The sequence below is a fragment of the Alligator mississippiensis genome, chromosome 5, assembly GCF_030867095.1.
Source record: "Alligator mississippiensis isolate rAllMis1 chromosome 5, rAllMis1, whole genome shotgun sequence".
NCBI classification, from domain to species: Eukaryota; Metazoa; Chordata; order Crocodylia; family Alligatoridae; genus Alligator; species Alligator mississippiensis.
This window is the reverse complement of record NC_081828.1, coordinates 127,635,697-127,654,830: the sequence shown is the minus strand read 5'-3', so window position 1 is coordinate 127,654,830 and position 19,134 is coordinate 127,635,697. Positions and strand designations below refer to the sequence as shown.

The 19,134-nt window shown below is 38.7% G+C and overlaps 1 protein-coding gene across 2 annotated transcripts in view; it reads left to right on the top strand.

Annotated features, from left to right (window-relative positions):
• SEPTIN7 (septin 7) overlaps positions 1-19,134 on the top strand; it is a 98,156-nt gene that overhangs the window by 47,077 nt on the left and 31,945 nt on the right. For both annotated transcript variants that reach the window (XM_059728687.1, XM_059728686.1), the window contains exons 3-5: positions 6,248-6,354; positions 11,181-11,281; positions 12,153-12,287. In XM_059728687.1, coding sequence (XP_059584670.1) covers positions 6,248-6,354; positions 11,181-11,281; positions 12,153-12,287 — 343 coding nt within the window. The remainder of the gene's footprint in view (positions 1-6,247; positions 6,355-11,180; positions 11,282-12,152; positions 12,288-19,134) is intronic.

Here is a 19,134-nt window from a genome sequence, read left to right as displayed (position 1 = left end):
GAGTACAATGGACCCATTAATTAATTAATTAATGCATTTATTTATTTTGAATATTAAAAGTGAACTCTTAAAACTAGAATAATTTTTAATGTTGTTGGTTTTGTGTTTTTTTTAATTCATAGCTTATAAACCCACTCCCCCATTTTTTTTTTGTCTGGTGGGGGACACATGTGGCTCCAAGCAACTTTAATGCTATTTAATAATTACTGATGTAACACATTGCTAATGAAGCTCGCCTGTTGGCAGTGGGGTAAATAATATTACTTCAGAGTGATATGAATCAGTGTTAAACTGGATACAATCAGGTATGCATTTTAATATGGCTGCATACAAGATAATACGTCTAAGAATGGGGTGGCCAATAGGGCTGTGCTAATAGGGGTGGCCAATAGGGCTGTGCAAAGCTTTGGTAGCAAATTTGAATCGGAGATTTAGCAGCTGAATCTCCAAATCCGAATCAAATCAGGAGACCCATTAAAAGGTCCGAATTGAATCGGAAGCCTCCGAATCGATTCGGAAAGATTCAGAAAGCCTGCAGCAAACAGAAACTGAGAAGAGGGAGGGAGTGGGGTGATCTTTCCATCTATATCTAAAAGGCCGAGGTGGGGGAGACTGCTCTGATATTCACATTTGTAGCTGGCCAGTGACTGTGATCTTTCCCCACATGCACAAGGGATACGAGTTTTGCTTTCAACAGTTTGGGGTGCACTTTCACAGAAACCTGTACCTATCTCCTTGATACTTGGCAAGCTTCATGCCCTCAGAAGGGGCTACCATCCCTGCTGTTTTCATCCGAATCTGCAGAAAAAAATGACAAAGATATAGATACTTTAGTGATTCCCCATTATAGTCTATGGCCGAATCTCTCAATCCAAATCGGCCAAATTGAATCTGGGTAGTGATTTGAATCACTGTCCCTCCCAATCGGCCGAATCCAAATCAAATACTTGCTGCTTTTCACAGGCCTAGTGGCCAACCTGCGTGCCACAAATGGCACGGCCAACCTCTCTATGGCAGGTACCCCACATCAGAGAGGAGACAAGCAGCACAGAGGCAGGTAGGATAGGGTATTGAGATTAGCAGAGATTAGGAGATCAGACAGAGGAAGACACTTGAGGGCGTGGAGCTAATTTCTGGCATATGTGCCAGAAAGGTTGGCCCTCACTGATGTAGGTTTTGTAACTAAAGAATGTAGCTACTAGAGTAACTTACAAAGGGATGTGTTGTAGTCTTCTTTTTTTAAATCTTTAAGATTGGATATTTCTTTTAGAAGATAGATTGTTGTTCAACTGTTACTGGTTTTAATGTAGAAATTACTTGAGTAAAGTTCTGTGGTGGTTTTATGCAGGAGATCAAATTAGATCATCACTGTGGTCTGCTCCAACCTCTAAATTTTGCTTAAATTTAAAAAACAAAAACAAACAAACAAAAAAAAACAACCCCATCAGTTCATAATCATTTTAAATGTCCTTTTACTTTTCATATTGCTATCTTCCGAGAGGGAAGTGCATGGCACTTATTCAGTATATTTTGTACCCAGGACAAGGAATTTGCTATCTAGAGTTCTTTCTTAAGATAAGAGAATCCTTTTCAAGAGATCTGTATTTTGTGATTGTCAAAATATGGGAAGGGGGTGGGGCTGGTATTTAAAAAATCATCTTGAGGAAATTCATGAAGATTGACTTCAGCAGTGTCAGGGACTTCTAAATGAGTATTTCAGTCTCCCTGGCAGTCAGGCAATTGTTCGTTCAAAGTTAGCATTTTCTCTCACCACTCTCAGTAATATATTAATAGAAATGAACACCAATTCCTCCAGGTTGGAATAGGCACTTTGACAGTGCTTGGGATATCAACTTTAGTGAGAGAAACTTTCTAGAGATGAGATTTGATAGCGGCTAGCTAGTTGGTATGAAGCAATAATTTCATAGGGAGACACCAAAAACAAAATAAAGAAAATTAACCTTCACTTTTCTCAGAAAAGAGAGATTGTTAAACAGTCTTTTATATAAGAGGCAGCAACACCAAGCTACATGAAAAAATTATTTCTGGATACTAGGGATACTTCAAATATTTCAAGTCTCATCTCTGCAGCAAAAATCTTATGTGGTTTCTGCTGGGGAAGAAGTTCCCAAACTCTGACAGATTGCACACCACCAATTTAAAATGATACAACCTTAAGTACCACCAGAAAATTGTTGTCATATAAAGTAATTATGAAATATCTGTTAACGTGTATCACTACCTGTACCACAGATTGGGGGGAGCAGCGCAGGGGAGAGGAGGGGGGAGGAGGAAGGTGGGGAGACAACCCATCTGTGGCCCAGAGGCCAAATCTGGTCCTGAGCTGGGGTCCTTTGGCAGTATTTGGGGGCAGGGGGCTTTGCCCACACTGGGGCAGTGGGATAAGGTAGCAGCTACTGGGCCCCTAATGCTAACCTGTCTTGGACACGAGCTGGGTCATTCCAGTCTGCCACAGGTAGAAAAAAACAATGCCAGCTCCTGCTGCAACCTAACAAGAGTGTTTTGTTTATTCTGATAAATTTAAAAACCAAATTTCTAATTACGGGTACCTAAACAGTTGAGGTGATTAGTCGAGGCGATAAGCATTTCAGTTCACATCCAAATCAGTAAGCTTTGTAAATATTCTTGGTATCAGTGAAAATCATCTCTAGATCTGAAAATATAGTCTGCTGCTGAGTAGTGAGCTATAATTATTACTGCTATAGAAGAGTGCCTGTCACTTCATATTCCTTTTATTTCAAATTCAGGTAATACTGCAAAATTTCTCCAGAATGAATTTTTCCCACATTACACATAGTATGATTGCTACTGTTGAATCTAGTTTTCAGTCTCCAACGTTGAAGCTGAGCAAATTCCATTCAGTGTCCTAGTTTTTCTGTCTGCTATAATTGAGGTGGCTGTGGTGTTTATAGCTCATTGAAAAGTCTTGGAACACAGCTTCAGAAACCTTAATGATGAGTCATTTTTGGTGAAACTGAGGTTGGACTCTCTCCTACATGCAAAGCCAGGATCTTCCCCGGGGTGGAACATTCAACATCAGTCATTGAAAAACAAACAGACAGACGTGGTTGCACTAATCTGGTAGTGAAAAGAGCGGTTATAACAATTACCAGAAAATGGGTGGAGACTTGCTCCTGAAAGTTTATCTTACTCAGTACAAGGCATATTGAAACTTCAGAAAACAGCTGGAATTTTTAGTAGTGTTTAGTGTTTTGACTCATGCTCTCCCTGAAGTCCGTGGTGACACTCCCATTGATTGCAGCAGCAGCAAAAGCAAGACAACAGTGGATTTAAAAATCCAAAGCAACATTATGTAGTGTATAACAGAAAATTCTAGGTTTACCTCACTTCTGGTCACCATTTTGATAACACCAGCTAGATCTGGACATTTTTTCTCTCCCTTTCCTCCCCACTCCAAAAAGCAGCTGAGCTATTTTGTCCTAATTTAAAGAAGAAGATACATTTCAGAAGCTTTTGGCATGGATACTTTGATAGGATATGTATATATTTTTTTACTCTTCTGTTTTTCAGTGCACTTGGAAAACCCCTTTTACCGTGAGCTTTCCAACAAACAGCACTGTATGTTAAATAAAAGACAGGGTGGAGTTTCTGATACTCTGCAAACAAGACAAGCCTGACTCCTACCCTGCTTCTCTCTAATTGCTGAGTAAGCATGGTGATCTCCTGTAAACTTTCCCGAAGGAGAGACTGACAGATGAAGTTATTAGCAGTTGAAGGAAGTGATGCATTGAAGTCAGCAGGCTGAACGAGCTGGTGATACCTTTGTATTTTCTTTGAATCAGATGGCAGGACAGTGTGGCACCTTATAGACTCATTCATTTAGAAATGCATGAACTTAGTCAGGGGCTGTGAATGGATTTGTAGGGAGCAGCTGTAATAAAAAGAAAGGAATAAGGTTATTTAAATACAAAGTAAGATACAAAGGATACAAAACTAGCAGTACTAATTTTTTTGTGTCATATCCTGTGCACCAATTTACACTGCTGCTGGTACCTATGCTAAAATAGCTGTTACCTAGACATAAAATAGCACAGGTATGTACAGTTGGGCTGCAATCATTCCTTTGATCACACTGTTGACATAACCATAGTAAAGAGACAGGGAATGTAGAAGAACAGGCTGGTGCAGAAATTAAGTTGGTCTGCTTGTCTGTCTAGCAGCTTCAACACAAATCCTTTCTTCAGCCTTGCTGCAGTAATGAAAAAAACTGTGGAGGACTGTAACTTTAGTGAGTGAAGCACAGAACTATATGGCATGGTGCCACTGCTGTAGCCACCTAAAGTGGACCTGTCCCATCAGATCCTTTAAAAATTCAGCATTTCCACATGTTCAGTCTTGATAGTGACTTGGTATGCAAGAGGAAAATATTTTACTAAAGATTTGTCCTGCAGGTTCTTAAGAGGGGGTCAATTAAATCAGCAACTGTGAGAGCTTGCGGGGCAGGAGTATTTAACTCTTTCTGTTGACTGATGCTGATAACCTGTCTGCATCCCATGTATTTACTGATATTTGATCTTGCACAGCAAAGCATTTTTAAAATTCTTTCAGTCAACTAGATCACAAAGTAAGGCAGTGCTCTTCTTCTTTAGAGAAAAGCCAAGAGGTAGTAGAACAGGTAACTCCTTTACCTGTATATGTAAGTGTGCATCTCTATACATTATTTATCTTGTATAATAGGAAATGGCTTTAAATTCTGACTGCAGCTGCAAATCTGGATATCAGACTTTCTCAGGGGGACATGTATTTTTGCAAATTAAGGAAGGATTTGAACTAAAATATAACCCCTGCATTAAGACTTAATGAACAGAAGGGTTAAAGTGTGTGTCTTGTAGAAACTAGATATTTGCAAGACTGCAGTGCACGCCCTACTCTTCTCCCTCCCCCAGAAATGCAGTAAGTTAGCATCTCATCCCTAGCTTGAGATAGCTTGAGTGTTACTCCTTTCTATCTAGACATCCATTCATACACAAATCAAACCTGTCAGGAGGCATGGTGTGAAGTGGCAAGTGCTGCTGCTTGAGTAATGCACTGTGGGTACAACAGCTCCAGCACTTCAGCAGCATATCCTTTCAGTCCATGTAGTTCAAGGGTTTTGCAGTACTGACCAGTTTTTAATTGAGCTAAGATAGCTTGTGCAAAATAAATCAGGTGTACTATCTTGGCTGATTGTTGCAGTAAAGAGGACTCCTTATCCACTGCAGTTAATAATTGTAAGTATTAATAGGAATTTTTAATTTGGCAACTGGTTTATATGGACCTAATTATAGTATTTTAGGGTTTTCTATAAAGTCTTTTTTTTCCTGAAGTTTTACTAATATAGCTTTATAAATAAACTAGTAGTTGCTGTAAAAAAGCAGCAGTGCAGCTGGTTCTCCTCCCTTTGAGAAAACTTGCCACCAGTGGTTTGCATCCGGTTTAGGAACAAATTTCTTTGTCATCGCCTCTGTTTAGGTCTCAACCTTAGCGCTGAATACTAAAACCTGAAGCAGGCTGTGGAGTCAAGCTAGAAAATATCCTTTGTTCTGTTCTTATGCCAATGTGTGAATGTTGTAATTGTTTAAGTGTATTTTTGCTTTATTTTTTCCCCCACGTTGCAAAGTCAAGGACTCGGTTTAAAAAACATTTTTAGTAAGTGGTTGGTTGAAATTCCTTACAGTCCAGCCTCTGAAGAGTTGTAAATAAGGCAGAATTTTTACTGTGGAGTTTGTAAGCATTCACTAGAATTGTCATGGCAATTACTTCTACAAATTCTTTTGCAAGGCCTGCATTATTGTCACTTGTGAGCAAATTACCGGGGGGGGGGGTGAAGTTCCTATGCAAATCATGTAGATTTGAAACTCCACTCTAATTACTAGTACCACAAGAACTAGGTCAAAGTGGTAATCTTTTGTTGTACATAGGACTATCTAATAAAGCTTGAAAAGAGATCATTTCCCATCAGTTCCAAATAGGTGGCCTGTTTTAAAGCTTCACATAACAATATGTTGTCAGTGAATTTTTTAACGAGAAAAACAGTAGTTACTAAATGCATTCAACATAGAATTTTGGTATTTGTTCTAAGAAATAGATGCTTGTAAACTCGGCGAAGATGGTATTGTTTTGCATTGCATTTTTATGTAATTTTAAGAGCATTTTAAAAATCTTGCACTCTGGGGGGGAAAAATATGCTAACAAGTCTTCCTTTCTTCCCCCCCCCCTCCCTTAGGTGAATCTGGATTGGGAAAATCAACATTAATCAACTCTCTGTTCTTAACAGACTTATATTCCCCAGAGTATCCAGGTCCTTCACATAGAATTAAAAAGACTGTACAGGTATGTATAGGTTAATTTTTTGTTTGTGAATTCCAAAATATTGCTAATTTTGTGACAATATTTTGTTCTGTGAACCTATTAATCTTCTTGACTTTCACATTTTTCCCTTCAAAAAGTCAGTACCTTGCACATCAATAAATGATCTTTACTATTTGGCTAGTATCATTGCCAACTAGGGGGCTACATCTCTCAGGTGGCCAACAGTCTTGCCATAACATTTTTATGCAGTTAGGCCCCTCTATCCTTCAGTCATTCCAGATGTCCCTGTTCAACAGCAGGAAACTGTAGGGCAGAACTTTCTTAAATGTCTAAATTTTCAATCAATATTGGGATGATAAATACTTTGGAATTTTTTCTATTATTTCCTTAAGTTACAATTCTTGAACATTTTTTTTTCCTGTTTCTAGTTGTTGTTTTTTAAATAGGCATTTTGTTTGTCTTGACTTGTCCCATTCTACAACTCCAAACCATTATCCCCGTATTTTTACTCTCTTTTTGCCGTCCATTAGAATTCAGTTGTCTATTTCACATGTTCATTTTTGACAAACTGAAGTTGAAGCCGTCATATCAAATAGTAAGAAAAATGTTCAAGGAACTGTGTTTCTATGCATTTTATAATTTTCCTGGAGAATTAAATTTCTGTAAAATGTAGCCTTGATGAAATATAGGAGTCGGGTTTGAAATACTAGTTGCAGATTTCAAGTTCTGTGCATAGAATAGTGCGCACATATTCTGTTAAAAGATGAGACATTTTAATATAAGAAAATAGTTTCTGTGTTTATAGAAATATTTTAAATATGCACTAGAAGATCTAAGTCAGGATCTTAGTCTTTTTTTAAAAATTGAACTGACAGAGTTTCATGAAGCTTGTAGTGATGTTCTGTAATTTGTATCCTTTGTAATAATCATAGAATCGTAGAAAATTTGGGTTGGAAGGGACCTCAGGAAGTCATCTAGTCAAACCCCCTGCTTTAAATATTTTTAATTACATAAATTATGTAGAGTTTCAAATTGCCTATTTTAAAGACTTGTATCATGCAGTAATATTATTTCAAAACACCAGTATGCAGTTGGCTAAATTTACAAATTAGGAAGCTATTTGCTTGAGCAGAGAGAATGCCAAGGTAGAAGTATGCTTACATTTAAAAGTTTTTGTCCAAGGGTAATTACCAATTAGGATTTTTTTGGTCTGCTTTGTTTGGATCAGCTTAACCAGTTATTCTATAAAGTGGTATAGTAACTTAAATAACATTTTCCCTTTTGGACGCTTAGATTTGGTAGAGCTAAAAGGCTAATAAGTAGAAAATATTTCCTAGTGTGTTTATTTCCAGTAATAGAACTAGCTTTCTCACAAGTACTTTAGCATTAGTTTATTTAGTATAGCCATCTTAATATTAAAAAATGTCCGATGTAGCTAACATAATCTTGGGAAGAAGTAGGGTGATGTTTTCCTACCATACACTAATAACGCACTTTCTTTTAATCACACAAGTTTTCAATGCAGTAGAATATTAGTACGTTTTACATAAAAAGATGTTTTAAAAATTGAAACATTTCAGGTTTGACTTGCAGGTTCAAAAATAAGGACTCTGGCAGAACTTTAAGCACAACTGTTTTAGCTGGCTGATTTCAGGATAAACCTCAAAGAAATAATTATTCCATGAACATACATTTTATTTTATCTTTGGTTCCTTGTAAATAGGTAAAGAAATGCTTCATTCATTAAAAACTTTGAAACTGACTCCTATTTAGTTTTATAAAATCCAATGTAATGTTGTAAAATAGATCAATGTGACCTGATTAACTAAAGTGCATGGGAAAATGACCATTTGGAATAGATTTGTTAAGAAAAGTTTTAAATTCCAGGACAAGAACTAATTTGTTTTCCATGAATCCCTTGGGAATACTTGTAAAACCAGATGATAGGATACAGTTGGACTCTAACTATGAATGACACTAGTTTACAGTTGTTTTCTGGATCTCTTCCAGATGTTGCTGCTTTCTGCAGATTTGACCATGTATGGACACACAGTCATTTAGGTCATGAAAGAAACAAGCTGCGTGGCAGGTTTTTAATATTGATCTTCAGCTAGTTGCTCTTATCAGAAGAATGAGCATGCTTGAAGTGGGCAGGGTTTGACTGTTCCGGTTTCATGTTTAGATGTCCGTGTTCCACATTTCAGGAACATAGTTATGCAGACCCTAAATACAAAGGGGTTTACAAGTTTATCCACTCTAGCCTCTTCCACATATCACAAGTCACATCAGTTCCTCACTTTCCCTTCCCCTCTCCCCCCGCAACACTTTGTAATATTTTTGTTTTTCAGAGCTAAAGGGCTTATTGAGGTTAACAGTTGTTGAGGTTTCCTTGGCAGCAAGGATTTTTATAACTTTTTTTGTGAGGCTTTTTCAAATGAGAGAGAGAGAGAGAACACAAGTGAGAGAGCTCTCTCAGTATCTTACTTATGGACAACTTTTTCATTTTACTTAATACTCTCTTTGAAGTTTTTTGCCTTCAAGGCTTATTTTTAAATAACCTTTATCCATTTGTTAGAATATCTCACTTCTTTACACCATGATGCCAGTCATTGCAATTTCTTACAACATACTTCAGGTGTGGTACACAACAGTGTATTGTCATTTGCACTTAGACAGGTGTTAAAGACTGTTGTGAAATATTTATATGACCCATCCCTTAAAACCATGAACCTTTTAATTATGGCAGAAGGCCCATCCAAGTAGTAACTGGTCAGAAGGCTCACTCAAGTAGTAAGATGGGATTTCTATCATGCTTGTTACCGAGGTTTCTTGAAAGTGGTAGTCCCCTGAAAAGTTGTACTAAAGGGTTAGGGACAGACATTGCACATAAACTAGTTTAAATGATCAGAAACTGGTTTAACCGTGTAACAGAACAGATGTTCAGTGCACATAAACTAGTTTGAAAATGGCTGAAACCGATTTAGATAAACTTGGTTGAACGTAGTATCAGACTTAACTGATTTGCCTCAAACCGATTTACACAATGTCTATCCCAGACCCCTTGCTGGTTTAAGATAAACCAGGCACCCCCAGCATCCCGGCATGCTCTCTGGGCTGGGCAGGGTTCTCTGCTCCACAGCAGGGCTGTCCCCTCCCCTCTGCTCCCTGGCTGGAGCTCCCGCAGAAACTGCAGCCACAGCAGGGTCTGCCTAGTTTTCCCATGCCCTACTCCGCGCTTGCTGCTTAAGCAGGAATCCCTCTCTCCCTCCAGTCTCCCACAGCATGGACCCCAGCCCTATGGACCCTAGGCATGTGGTATGCTTGCTAATGCTGAGAGGTGTCTGTGTGTGTCTCCAATTTCACTGGGACAGGCAGACGGAACAGTGACTACTTAGGGCTTTTTGGAGCTAATCAACAGGTCAGCTGGTAAGCTGCTTTAGAAGAGTTTGAACTAATGGAGCAAGGCTATTGTTTTGCTGATGGGGTGATAAACAATGTTATCATCCCCCCCCCCCCCCCCCCGCTGGCTTGCTCACCTGTCAGTTTGCTGCAGACAGTATAAAGAGTCAGGGAGAGGGAAATTGAAAAACTCCGTATCATCAGCAGATGCATGCGCAACACGGCCCCCCACTCCATTGCCTGAGCGTGCTAGCAGGGGGCTGGGGCTGGCAACACTCATGCCCCTTTAGCAGCCAGCAGGGAAAAGCCTGGGATGGTGCAGACAAACCTCCCTAATTGGAGGTCCTGCCTGGGCCTGGCCACACCCCCCTTCAGCTCATCACTTTACAAGGGAAGGGAGGGCTGCTGTACCGCCCCCTGGCCTCTAGTATGAGCCACTACAGACATGTGCCTGAATTTCCTCAGTCCAGAGAGAATGTTTGTCCAGTTACCAAACGGTTCAGCCTCGCCAGGTTAAACTAACCTGCAAAGATTGAATCAATTCAGGCTCAGGCTTTTTGAATGTCTGTCCCTAGCCAAGAAGTTGGATTGGGCTGTAGGTGTGAATCGGAAAGTATAGAGAATGTTTTATACATAAAAACAGATGCATGGGATTAGTGTGCTAAAACAGTAGTTTATGGCCCCCTTTTTGTAAGTAAAGGACCCGAGGGCTTGCAAGACTTTGATACTCTTATTTTTAAAGCAATGTTGGAAAAATTCTGCCAACTGCAAAATAAAGACTATAACCCCTTGAAAAATACTGGGTACATGGGTATGTGGATGGAGGAAATGTGTACATATGCACGCACTCTAATTCCAGAACCTTTGCATTAACCAGGTATCCAAATATTACTAATTCAAAACGTAGAGGCTATGCAGGATATCCTGTACATTTTGCGTTACTGATATCTGGATTCTTCAACCTCCTGCAATGTCTTGCTAAACTACAGTCAATATTACTGATATTAATAAGTATCTGTTTTTTAACTAGTAAATTGGTACATAATTATACTGTGTGCAGTTTGGACTTTTAAAAAATAATTTTAAGCCAATGCAAATATTAAATTGTCTTCATTCACTTTAATACTTTTGTATTTTATGTAAAAGCTTAAAACTCAGGTGAGATGGACAGAATGATTCTTTGCATCTACCATTTGGTTTCAAAGCTCCTCAGGTTTAAAATTGTGTTGATTTGTATCTTTTTGTATTCCAAAGACTCTCTTAATACTACAGCATCACATACTTTTTACACAAGACAAATGTTCATTATCCCTGTGAGACAGACAGTTTGGGATAGTGTGTATTGAAAACCTGATACCAGTAGGATTCTTCTTTTTACTTTAATTAAAATGGGTGTTGTCATAGTTTTGTTATAATTATTAAGAATTTATACCCTTTGAATCTTATAGGTTGAACAGGCAAAGGTTTTAATCAAAGAAGGTGGTGTTCAGTTACTACTAACAATAGTGGACACACCAGGATTTGGAGATGCAGTTGATAATAGTAATTGGTAAGAAACTACCTTATGTTCTCTCAAAATATTTTTGAATAGTGGTGTCTTTTTGAGATCTTTTAGTACCCTAACTCATTTTAAGATACCAGTATTTCAATTTAAGCTGGAAGGTAATCTTCTTTAAAAAATGAGCAAACTTTAAAATTGTAATTTCCCCTAGTTCTGTAGACTTTACTTTGAGGTCTGGGTCTCCTGTTGTTATTTGTAATGTAGGTTAAAACACTTTCACCGTTTCTCTAATAAAAAAACCAAAAACTAAAGCCAGCAGAATCTTTAGGTCTTTTGCATAATCATAACTGTGATGGCACAAGATTTATAATCCTTTAGCAGCCTTTAAAGAGTATCCCTTAAGTGTTCAATTTAATATTACTATGCTGTGAAGTGTTCAATTTAATACTATTAGTGTAGATAATTGTGTGTTAAAAGATTTTCCAGTAGACACGCAGATTTATGGTTTACAGCTATGTTGCTTAGTTTGAATGATCATTTAAAAAGTAACCCTTCATTCTTTTTCATTGTGTTTCCATTACATACTACCTAAAGTGTTTTAGTTTCATATTGGACTGTTTTGTAGTTCTGTGCAGTGTACATAATTGCAGTTTGAAATCTCGTTGACTTCAGGGACAACTCTTGACCTAGCTTTCTAGGTCTCAGGAGTCTACTAGTTGCCCTTCTAATAGCTTCATTACTTGAAAGCTTTTCAGCAATATTTGTCTAGTTCAATACTGACTTTTTAAATCGGTCTCTTTGACAGATATTTTAGCAGAAAGTGTCATATATTTTTGGCACAGCTATTATGTAAATCACAAACTGGTTTTTATTGCATGTGTGAGGTAACTTAATATTTTTATTTATGTACACTCTGCAGTTGGCAGCCTGTTATTGACTACATTGACAGTAAGTTTGAAGACTACCTGAATGCAGAATCTCGTGTCAACCGACGTCAGATGCCAGACAATAGGGTGCAGTGTTGTTTATACTTCATTGCTCCTTCAGGACATGGGTCAGTAATTTACTGTTTTAATGTATCTTTTTCTTTTAACTTTATCTAAAATACATATCCAGACTGACATTCCTCAGATATGCAAAGCTCCAGATCAGGATGTTTTCAGCATATGGACTACAGGCCATGTTTAATTTCATACACTAATTTAATTTGGCTTGTCAAACGCTAGATAACCAAACTGGTAATAAATCAGAATGTCAGGAAACAGGAACACACAACAGTCACCAAGAAAAATGTTGGCATTTGTTAACATTTGTATATTTTTCATTCCCTTAATGCCACTTGTGTTTCAGTTATTTATTGTGTTGCAATGACTTTGCAACATTGCAAGGAGGGCCACCCGCATGATCAGGGGGCAGCAGGGCAGGCCCTACGAGGAGAAGCTGAGGGACCTGAACCTGTTCAGCCTCCAAAAGAGAAGGCTGAGAGAGGGGATCTAGTGGCAGTCTACGAACTAGTCAAGGGGGACCAGCAGGCATTGGGATAGTCTCTGTTCCCCCGAGCAACTCCCGGGAGTTGCAAGAAACAATGGACACAAGCTAGCAGAGGGTAGTTTCAGGCTAGACATTAGGAGACGCTATTTCACTGTCAAGGCAGCTAGGACCTGGAACCAGCTTCCAAAAGAAGTGGTGCTGGCTCCTACCCTGGGAGTCTTTAAAAAAAGGCTGGATGAACATCTGGCCAGGGTCATTTGACCACAGTACTCTTTCCTGCCACGGCAGGTGGTCGAAGTAGATGATCTCCTCAGGTTCCTTCCGACCGTACCAACTATGACTTATTAAAAACCTGAGCTGTAGAAGATGGTTCTTGAATTTCACCAGTCATTTTTTCTTTGTTTTAAATTAATGATAAACAGAAGGGGGGAAAAAAGAATGTGCACTAATATTAAAGTCTTTTTGACTTTCTATAATTAAACTAGGACCAATTTAGTTTTGGTTCTGATGTAAAAATCTTGCTCTAGTTCACAGTTAACACTATGCCAGTTCCCACACCTTCAACTCATGTTTAACTTGGTGAGACCTCTCTCTAGTGGGAGAGAGAGAGAATTGCATTTTTTTAAGTGTACTAAATCAGGTCATGTTATATTTGAAATCAGGGTTACACAGCAATTTATTATGGTATTACTGCTTTGGTTTGTGGAAGATATTTTTTCTTGCCTGATAAATTTATACCTTGAAAACCAGAAAGAGGAGAAAAACTGGCTTTGTTACACTATGGATGAAGCATATGAAGACATTTTGAGGGACAGAGACATTTCTGGGTAGTATTTATTTGGCAGTGGAGAATACTAGCTATGAGCCGGTCAGAGCCCTACTTTGGTTTCTGACTGTGCCATCAAAATTGTGGACTGGAGTTATTGTTATTATTTGAAAATAAATTAACCTTTTTTGGTCATTGCTCTCTAACCCCTTGACAGTAGTTTTTTGTAGAAAACCTGTTGATCTTTATGCTATAGACACTTGATAGCTGTTCTTATATGCAGGTTTGCTTTCAAGTGTGAAAGCCTGAAGCTGAAACTTTTTGTGTTGAATAAGACTACAGTTTAACTGAAGTAAAAATTATAGAAATCATTTAGATGAATCCTACCTTATTGATTGAAAGTGATGGGTTAGATTCTAAAAGGTATTTTAGGCAGCTTGGGTTGAAATTGGGAGCAATAGGTATCTGAATAACTTTATTTATTTATGTATTTTATTTGGCCTTTCCTTCTCAAATTGTTAACTTGTTTCTGTATATTGTTGGTTACCAGTGAAAGTTTTGCTATCAATGGGAAGTGTTTTAAAAAAACCACAAATTTAGAAGCAAATGTGAAAACAAGTAAATGCTTCAGGTATTGGAAAAAAACACAGATTCCATTTTAATTTACAGGATTAAAGGCTGAAGTAATGTTTATCTGCTTGAAGGCGTATGCCTGAAAATGACTAAATAAACTAGCATTCTTGGGGAAGAAATTATAAAGTCGACTAAGTAATTTGAATTCCATTTCTTAATGGAATAAACAGGTCCAAAATACTGTTGAATTCAGGAGGATAAATTTCAGAGAAATTAAAATAGTTGTAGCCTATTTATCTCTTATTTCCTGTTTTAGGATATTGTCTTGTCTGCTAAAGAACATTACTTGCTTCCGACTTAGTTTTTATGGTGTTACAACCTCTCATCTGGTTTCCTGTGCCTACAGTAGCTCATATAGCTGTCACTATCAAGTGGAATGCATCTGTCTCTTCCTGAATAGCACAATGTAATTTGCAGTGTGTAAAAGCATTTGTAGACTAGGTCTCTTTCCTTTTGCCTTCTGGATTTTTTTTTAATTGAAAATTTAACCTAAGTGGTAGACACTTGCATGAAAAAAAATTAAACCCAAGATGGAATGCCAGCCCATGAAAGATAAGCAGAAGGAGAGCTAGTTCCTTCCTAAGACCATCACTGTCTTTTCAATCAATACCATCAGAAATCTTGACAAACTAATCTTTACAGCATTTTCTAGAGCAGGGGTAAGCAACCCTCAGCACACGTGCCAGAGTATTAGGGGTGTGCGAAATGGGCTGTATTCAATTCTGATTCGGCCTAAATTGGGGGCAGTGATTCGATTTGTTGATTCGGATCACTGTCCCCAATTCGATTTAGCCAGATCTGAAGATTCGATGGTGATTTAGAGAATCAGCAATTTGTCCATTGACACAGCTTTAAACGTTGTTTTTTTTTACGTACCTTGAGGTACTAGGCACAGGTGAACACTGTGGTAGTGGGATGGATGGTGTGCCCCACAGGAGGCCCCCTGTATGCTCGGTGGTGAACTCGGAAGTGGACCAGAAGTACTTCCAGTTCACTTCCGGGCCCTGTGCTGAGTGTGTGAGGGACCCCACGTCCCCCTTGCTCAGCAGTTAGCTGCAGGGGGACCCCAGGTGCCCCCCCCAGGCCCAGGAGGCAGCAGTTGCTGATCCGGGGGGCTGGGGGAGGGGGTTCCTGCATGCTTCACCATGGACTCGGATGTACTTCTGATCCATTTCTGGGCTCCACTGCCAAGCACGGTAGTCACCCCCCCCCCAACTTCCGTGGGATGCTCCATCTGCCCCAGCATCTCGGCATTCAGGAGCTACCTGGTACCTCGAGGTATGTAGAAAAAGGCTTAAAGCTGTGTCTGTCCAAATCATCGACTATCTCCGAATTGATTCGGGGGGGGGGGGGGTTCCGATTCAATTAGGAGAGATTAAAGGGTCTCCTGATTCAATTTGGATTTGGAGATTCGGCTGCCAGGTCAAATCGGCGACCGAAGCTTCGCACAGCCCTACAGAGCATGGCATATGAAGGAAGCCATTTTGCTCGGCACGCCATAGCCAACCCGGGCTCTGGGCAGGCTCCTGCTGCTGGCCACTGGCAGTGGAGCCTTGGCTGCTCGTAACAGGCAGTGGGAAGGCTGCAAGCAGCTATGCTGGGGTCTGTGGAGCCCTGCCAGCTGCAGGTGCACACGTGCCTCAGTGGACAGCAGGGAAGAGGCTAGGGCTGCACTGCCACACAAGGATTGGGTCCCTCATGAGTCCCATACCATCTGCCCCTGGCACGCCAATCGCCCCTGACAAATCGAGGTTGCAGGGTTTTTGGCACTGTGCCTAAAAATGTTGCCAACCCCTGTTGTAGAGTTTAATAGATTGAGTCAATCCTAACCTAAAGGGTTAAGATTAAGTTTTCTGGCTTGCATCTGTCATAGAAAACTGTTTCATCAACCTCTCACTTCCAAATCATGGTGTTGATAGCTTGAGTAATTGTGATGCTTCAGTTGTTAACTGCAGTTGCAAACATCTTTTTCAGTGTGTTTCTCTCACATTCATTTTTTTGTGCTTGGGTTTTTGGGGATAAACCTATTAAGTTGGACTCTTAGCCAAATGGGCTTTTAAAACTTGGTACATTTCAATATGCATTGATTTTTGTTTAATGGAAATTTAATTTTAATGATGTTTTTCTACTGCATTTTTTTTAGCACTAGCTGCTATTTATAAAAGTATGTGTGTGGAACTAAATAACTTTCCACAACAGTTTTTAAGTGGATTAAGGCACAGAGTCCTTAATCTTTTCAGAGAAGTTCAGGTTCTTATAGTATTTTACAATATTTTAGTCATCACTAGCATGTGTGATGATAACACTGACAAAATGAGGTTTCTGCATTTGCCTTAGGAATAAACAGCCTCCATTTCTCATAGATAAAAAATTACAAGGCAAGTTTACACAGCCTTTCTCTGGTTTGAAAGAAAATTGAATGCAGTTCTTGGTAGACCTGTTTATATACTTGACTGTTCTTACTGGCTGTCTTGGCCTCTGATAGATCAGATTTCAGGCTAATTAATTTGACTTCACACCCTAAGGTTTGTCCCTCTAAAGCAGTGGTTCTCAACCTTTTTAGACTCAACTTCTGTGAATTGTCACCCTGTTTCAAAATTTGATATAGACTTATTACAGTGTTTACCTCCTTGCAGAGGGGCCATCCAAGGAGAGCCTGAGCATGCCCCTATCTACCCGTCTTCTCACACCTCATTTATCTCCTCATGCTTCCTGAGGCACCCCTCAGAGGATCTCTCTACCCCAGGGTCCCTGGAATCTGATTGAGAATCCCTGTTCTAGAGAGAATTGAGTGGGTTTTTTGATGAAATGAAGAAGCTTGTACTACCCTAGCTAATACTGTTTTTATTCAGCATATAAGCAATCGTTTTCCAGATCTGACAATATATTCCCCAAATATCCTTAACTAAATTTAGTTTTGGGAGAGGAATTTAAACTACTGATACAGTTGCAACTAGATCTCTTGACCACTACTTGGTCAAATTCCAGTATGCTGCTCATATTTGAGCTTGTTTATTGAAGCCTTAGATGTACATCTAATGCATATCTGGGTAATACATCCTTCCAAGATGCATTCAGGTAGTGTGTTTAATCTTTAGACTTCTGGTTTTATTTTTGTCCTAATGTCTCAGTTCTCTGTTTTTTAAAATACCTTAATATTGAAACATCAAAGCGCAGACTAAAGGAAAATGGATATTAACCTGTATCATAATACCAGACTGTTGTACTTTGAAAAATCATTCAATTGAAGAATTTGATACTGTGTTCTTGATACTTGACTTCCATCATCCTTCACTTTTCCACAGCTAAAACTAACTCAATTGTAATTTGTCAGGAAACATTTGTAACTGGAAAAATATATATATTTAACCATTAAATTTTTCTCCTCGTATTCCAGATAAACGAAAGTAGAGGACCACTAATGCCCACTGCTAGGACTTTGGTCAAGAACAGGCTTAGATTCTGAGCTCTGCAAATTCTGCCAACATCCATTAAGAAAAGGAGCCATTCATTTTAATTGCTCTAACTCAGCCCTTGGATGGACTGTAGGAATAGCCTTGAGAAGTAAATGCCAAGGGAAAAAAAAACCTGTAATTTTAGTTTTGTCAGTGTCTGTGTATCTCACTTTATATATACACATGTGTGTTTACAGTTAAATGAAAAGGGCCAGTTCTCTATCTCCCTGTGTGTGTATTGTCCCTTTTCAGTTGCATTAGTTTATTGAAAGACTATCAAAGGGATCATTTGACCTGGAAGACTCTTACTGTCTGGTATTAAAAAAATCAGATTCTTGATAACAAGACTAGTTACTTAGTGTGATGTCTTTCCTCAACTGGTCTCACATAAGTGCTTCAGAATACATTTAAAATGCTTTAACAAATATTTTTCCATCAGATGTTCTTAAAGGTTTGGGGTTAAAGGTTAAGATTATCCAGTAAATTCTGTAATTTTGCATGCCAATAGTAGGCAATTTTTAGAAAATAATTTTATAGTGTATCACAGTGGTCCAGGAAATATGTGAAAAGCAAAATTGTTGCTTTTATTGTGCATTGCATTTGATACCTTGTCTAAGCCTATCCTAAGCATGCAGTTAGTGCAAAATAATTTTAGCAGGTTTATAATTGGATTGGATGAGCTTGTTCGTGGGTATTTATAAATTTCTGCCACAATAACATTTAAGAATGAATGCATGGTGAGATAAGACAGCCAGCTTTTGGAGTTCGGTTGGGCTGAGCTTTTGTACGAAGGGAATCACTTCACTTCATAGGTATATCTAGCTAGAAGAGATGTGCTAACCAGTAAATTAGCTAATCGGTTGTGTCCAAGCCAGTAACAAGATTATCTCTTTGTGATTACCAATCTCTGTGTTGGTGTTAGCACAAGTCATGGGGTGGTTATGGAAAAGAATGAAAATTAGTTTGATGTAGTAAATTACCTTCTTGCTTTACATTTGCCAGGGGTTTTTTTGCTTGGGGTGATGGGGTTCCAGGATTTGAACAAGCAATGATATTTTTAAAGTTCTATTTGAAGCTATTTGGTAAAAACAAGATGCACATGTATGCACTCTGGAATTGGCCTTCTGGTATCTAACTCCTCAAAAAATTAACTTTGTTGTTTTGCAAAGAATATAATTGAGTACTTTAAAATTTATAGACTTTAAGATCCCTTTAATCTGCTTTTCTGTAGCATTGTCAGGAAAGCTGCAGCCCATATGTTGCACAGAAATATGCAGTTGAATTCCAATGTATCCTTTTTTCTGGCTCCAGAATTCGTTAGATCACTGAACTGAAGAATATCTAAGACTACCATTTTTAGCGTCTGTTCTTCCAGTAAGTCATCACTTTCCAGAATGAGGAGCAGAACCCTCTGTAGTGGGGACAGAGGATTTGTACATTTAGATGAGTGGGTTTTCAGCTCCACCTGATAAAATTGAAGAGGTTGATGTTTTTTGGATGTCCCTCATGGGGAAAACACTGCTTCCAAAAATTTAGGAAATACTAAAGCAAACTAT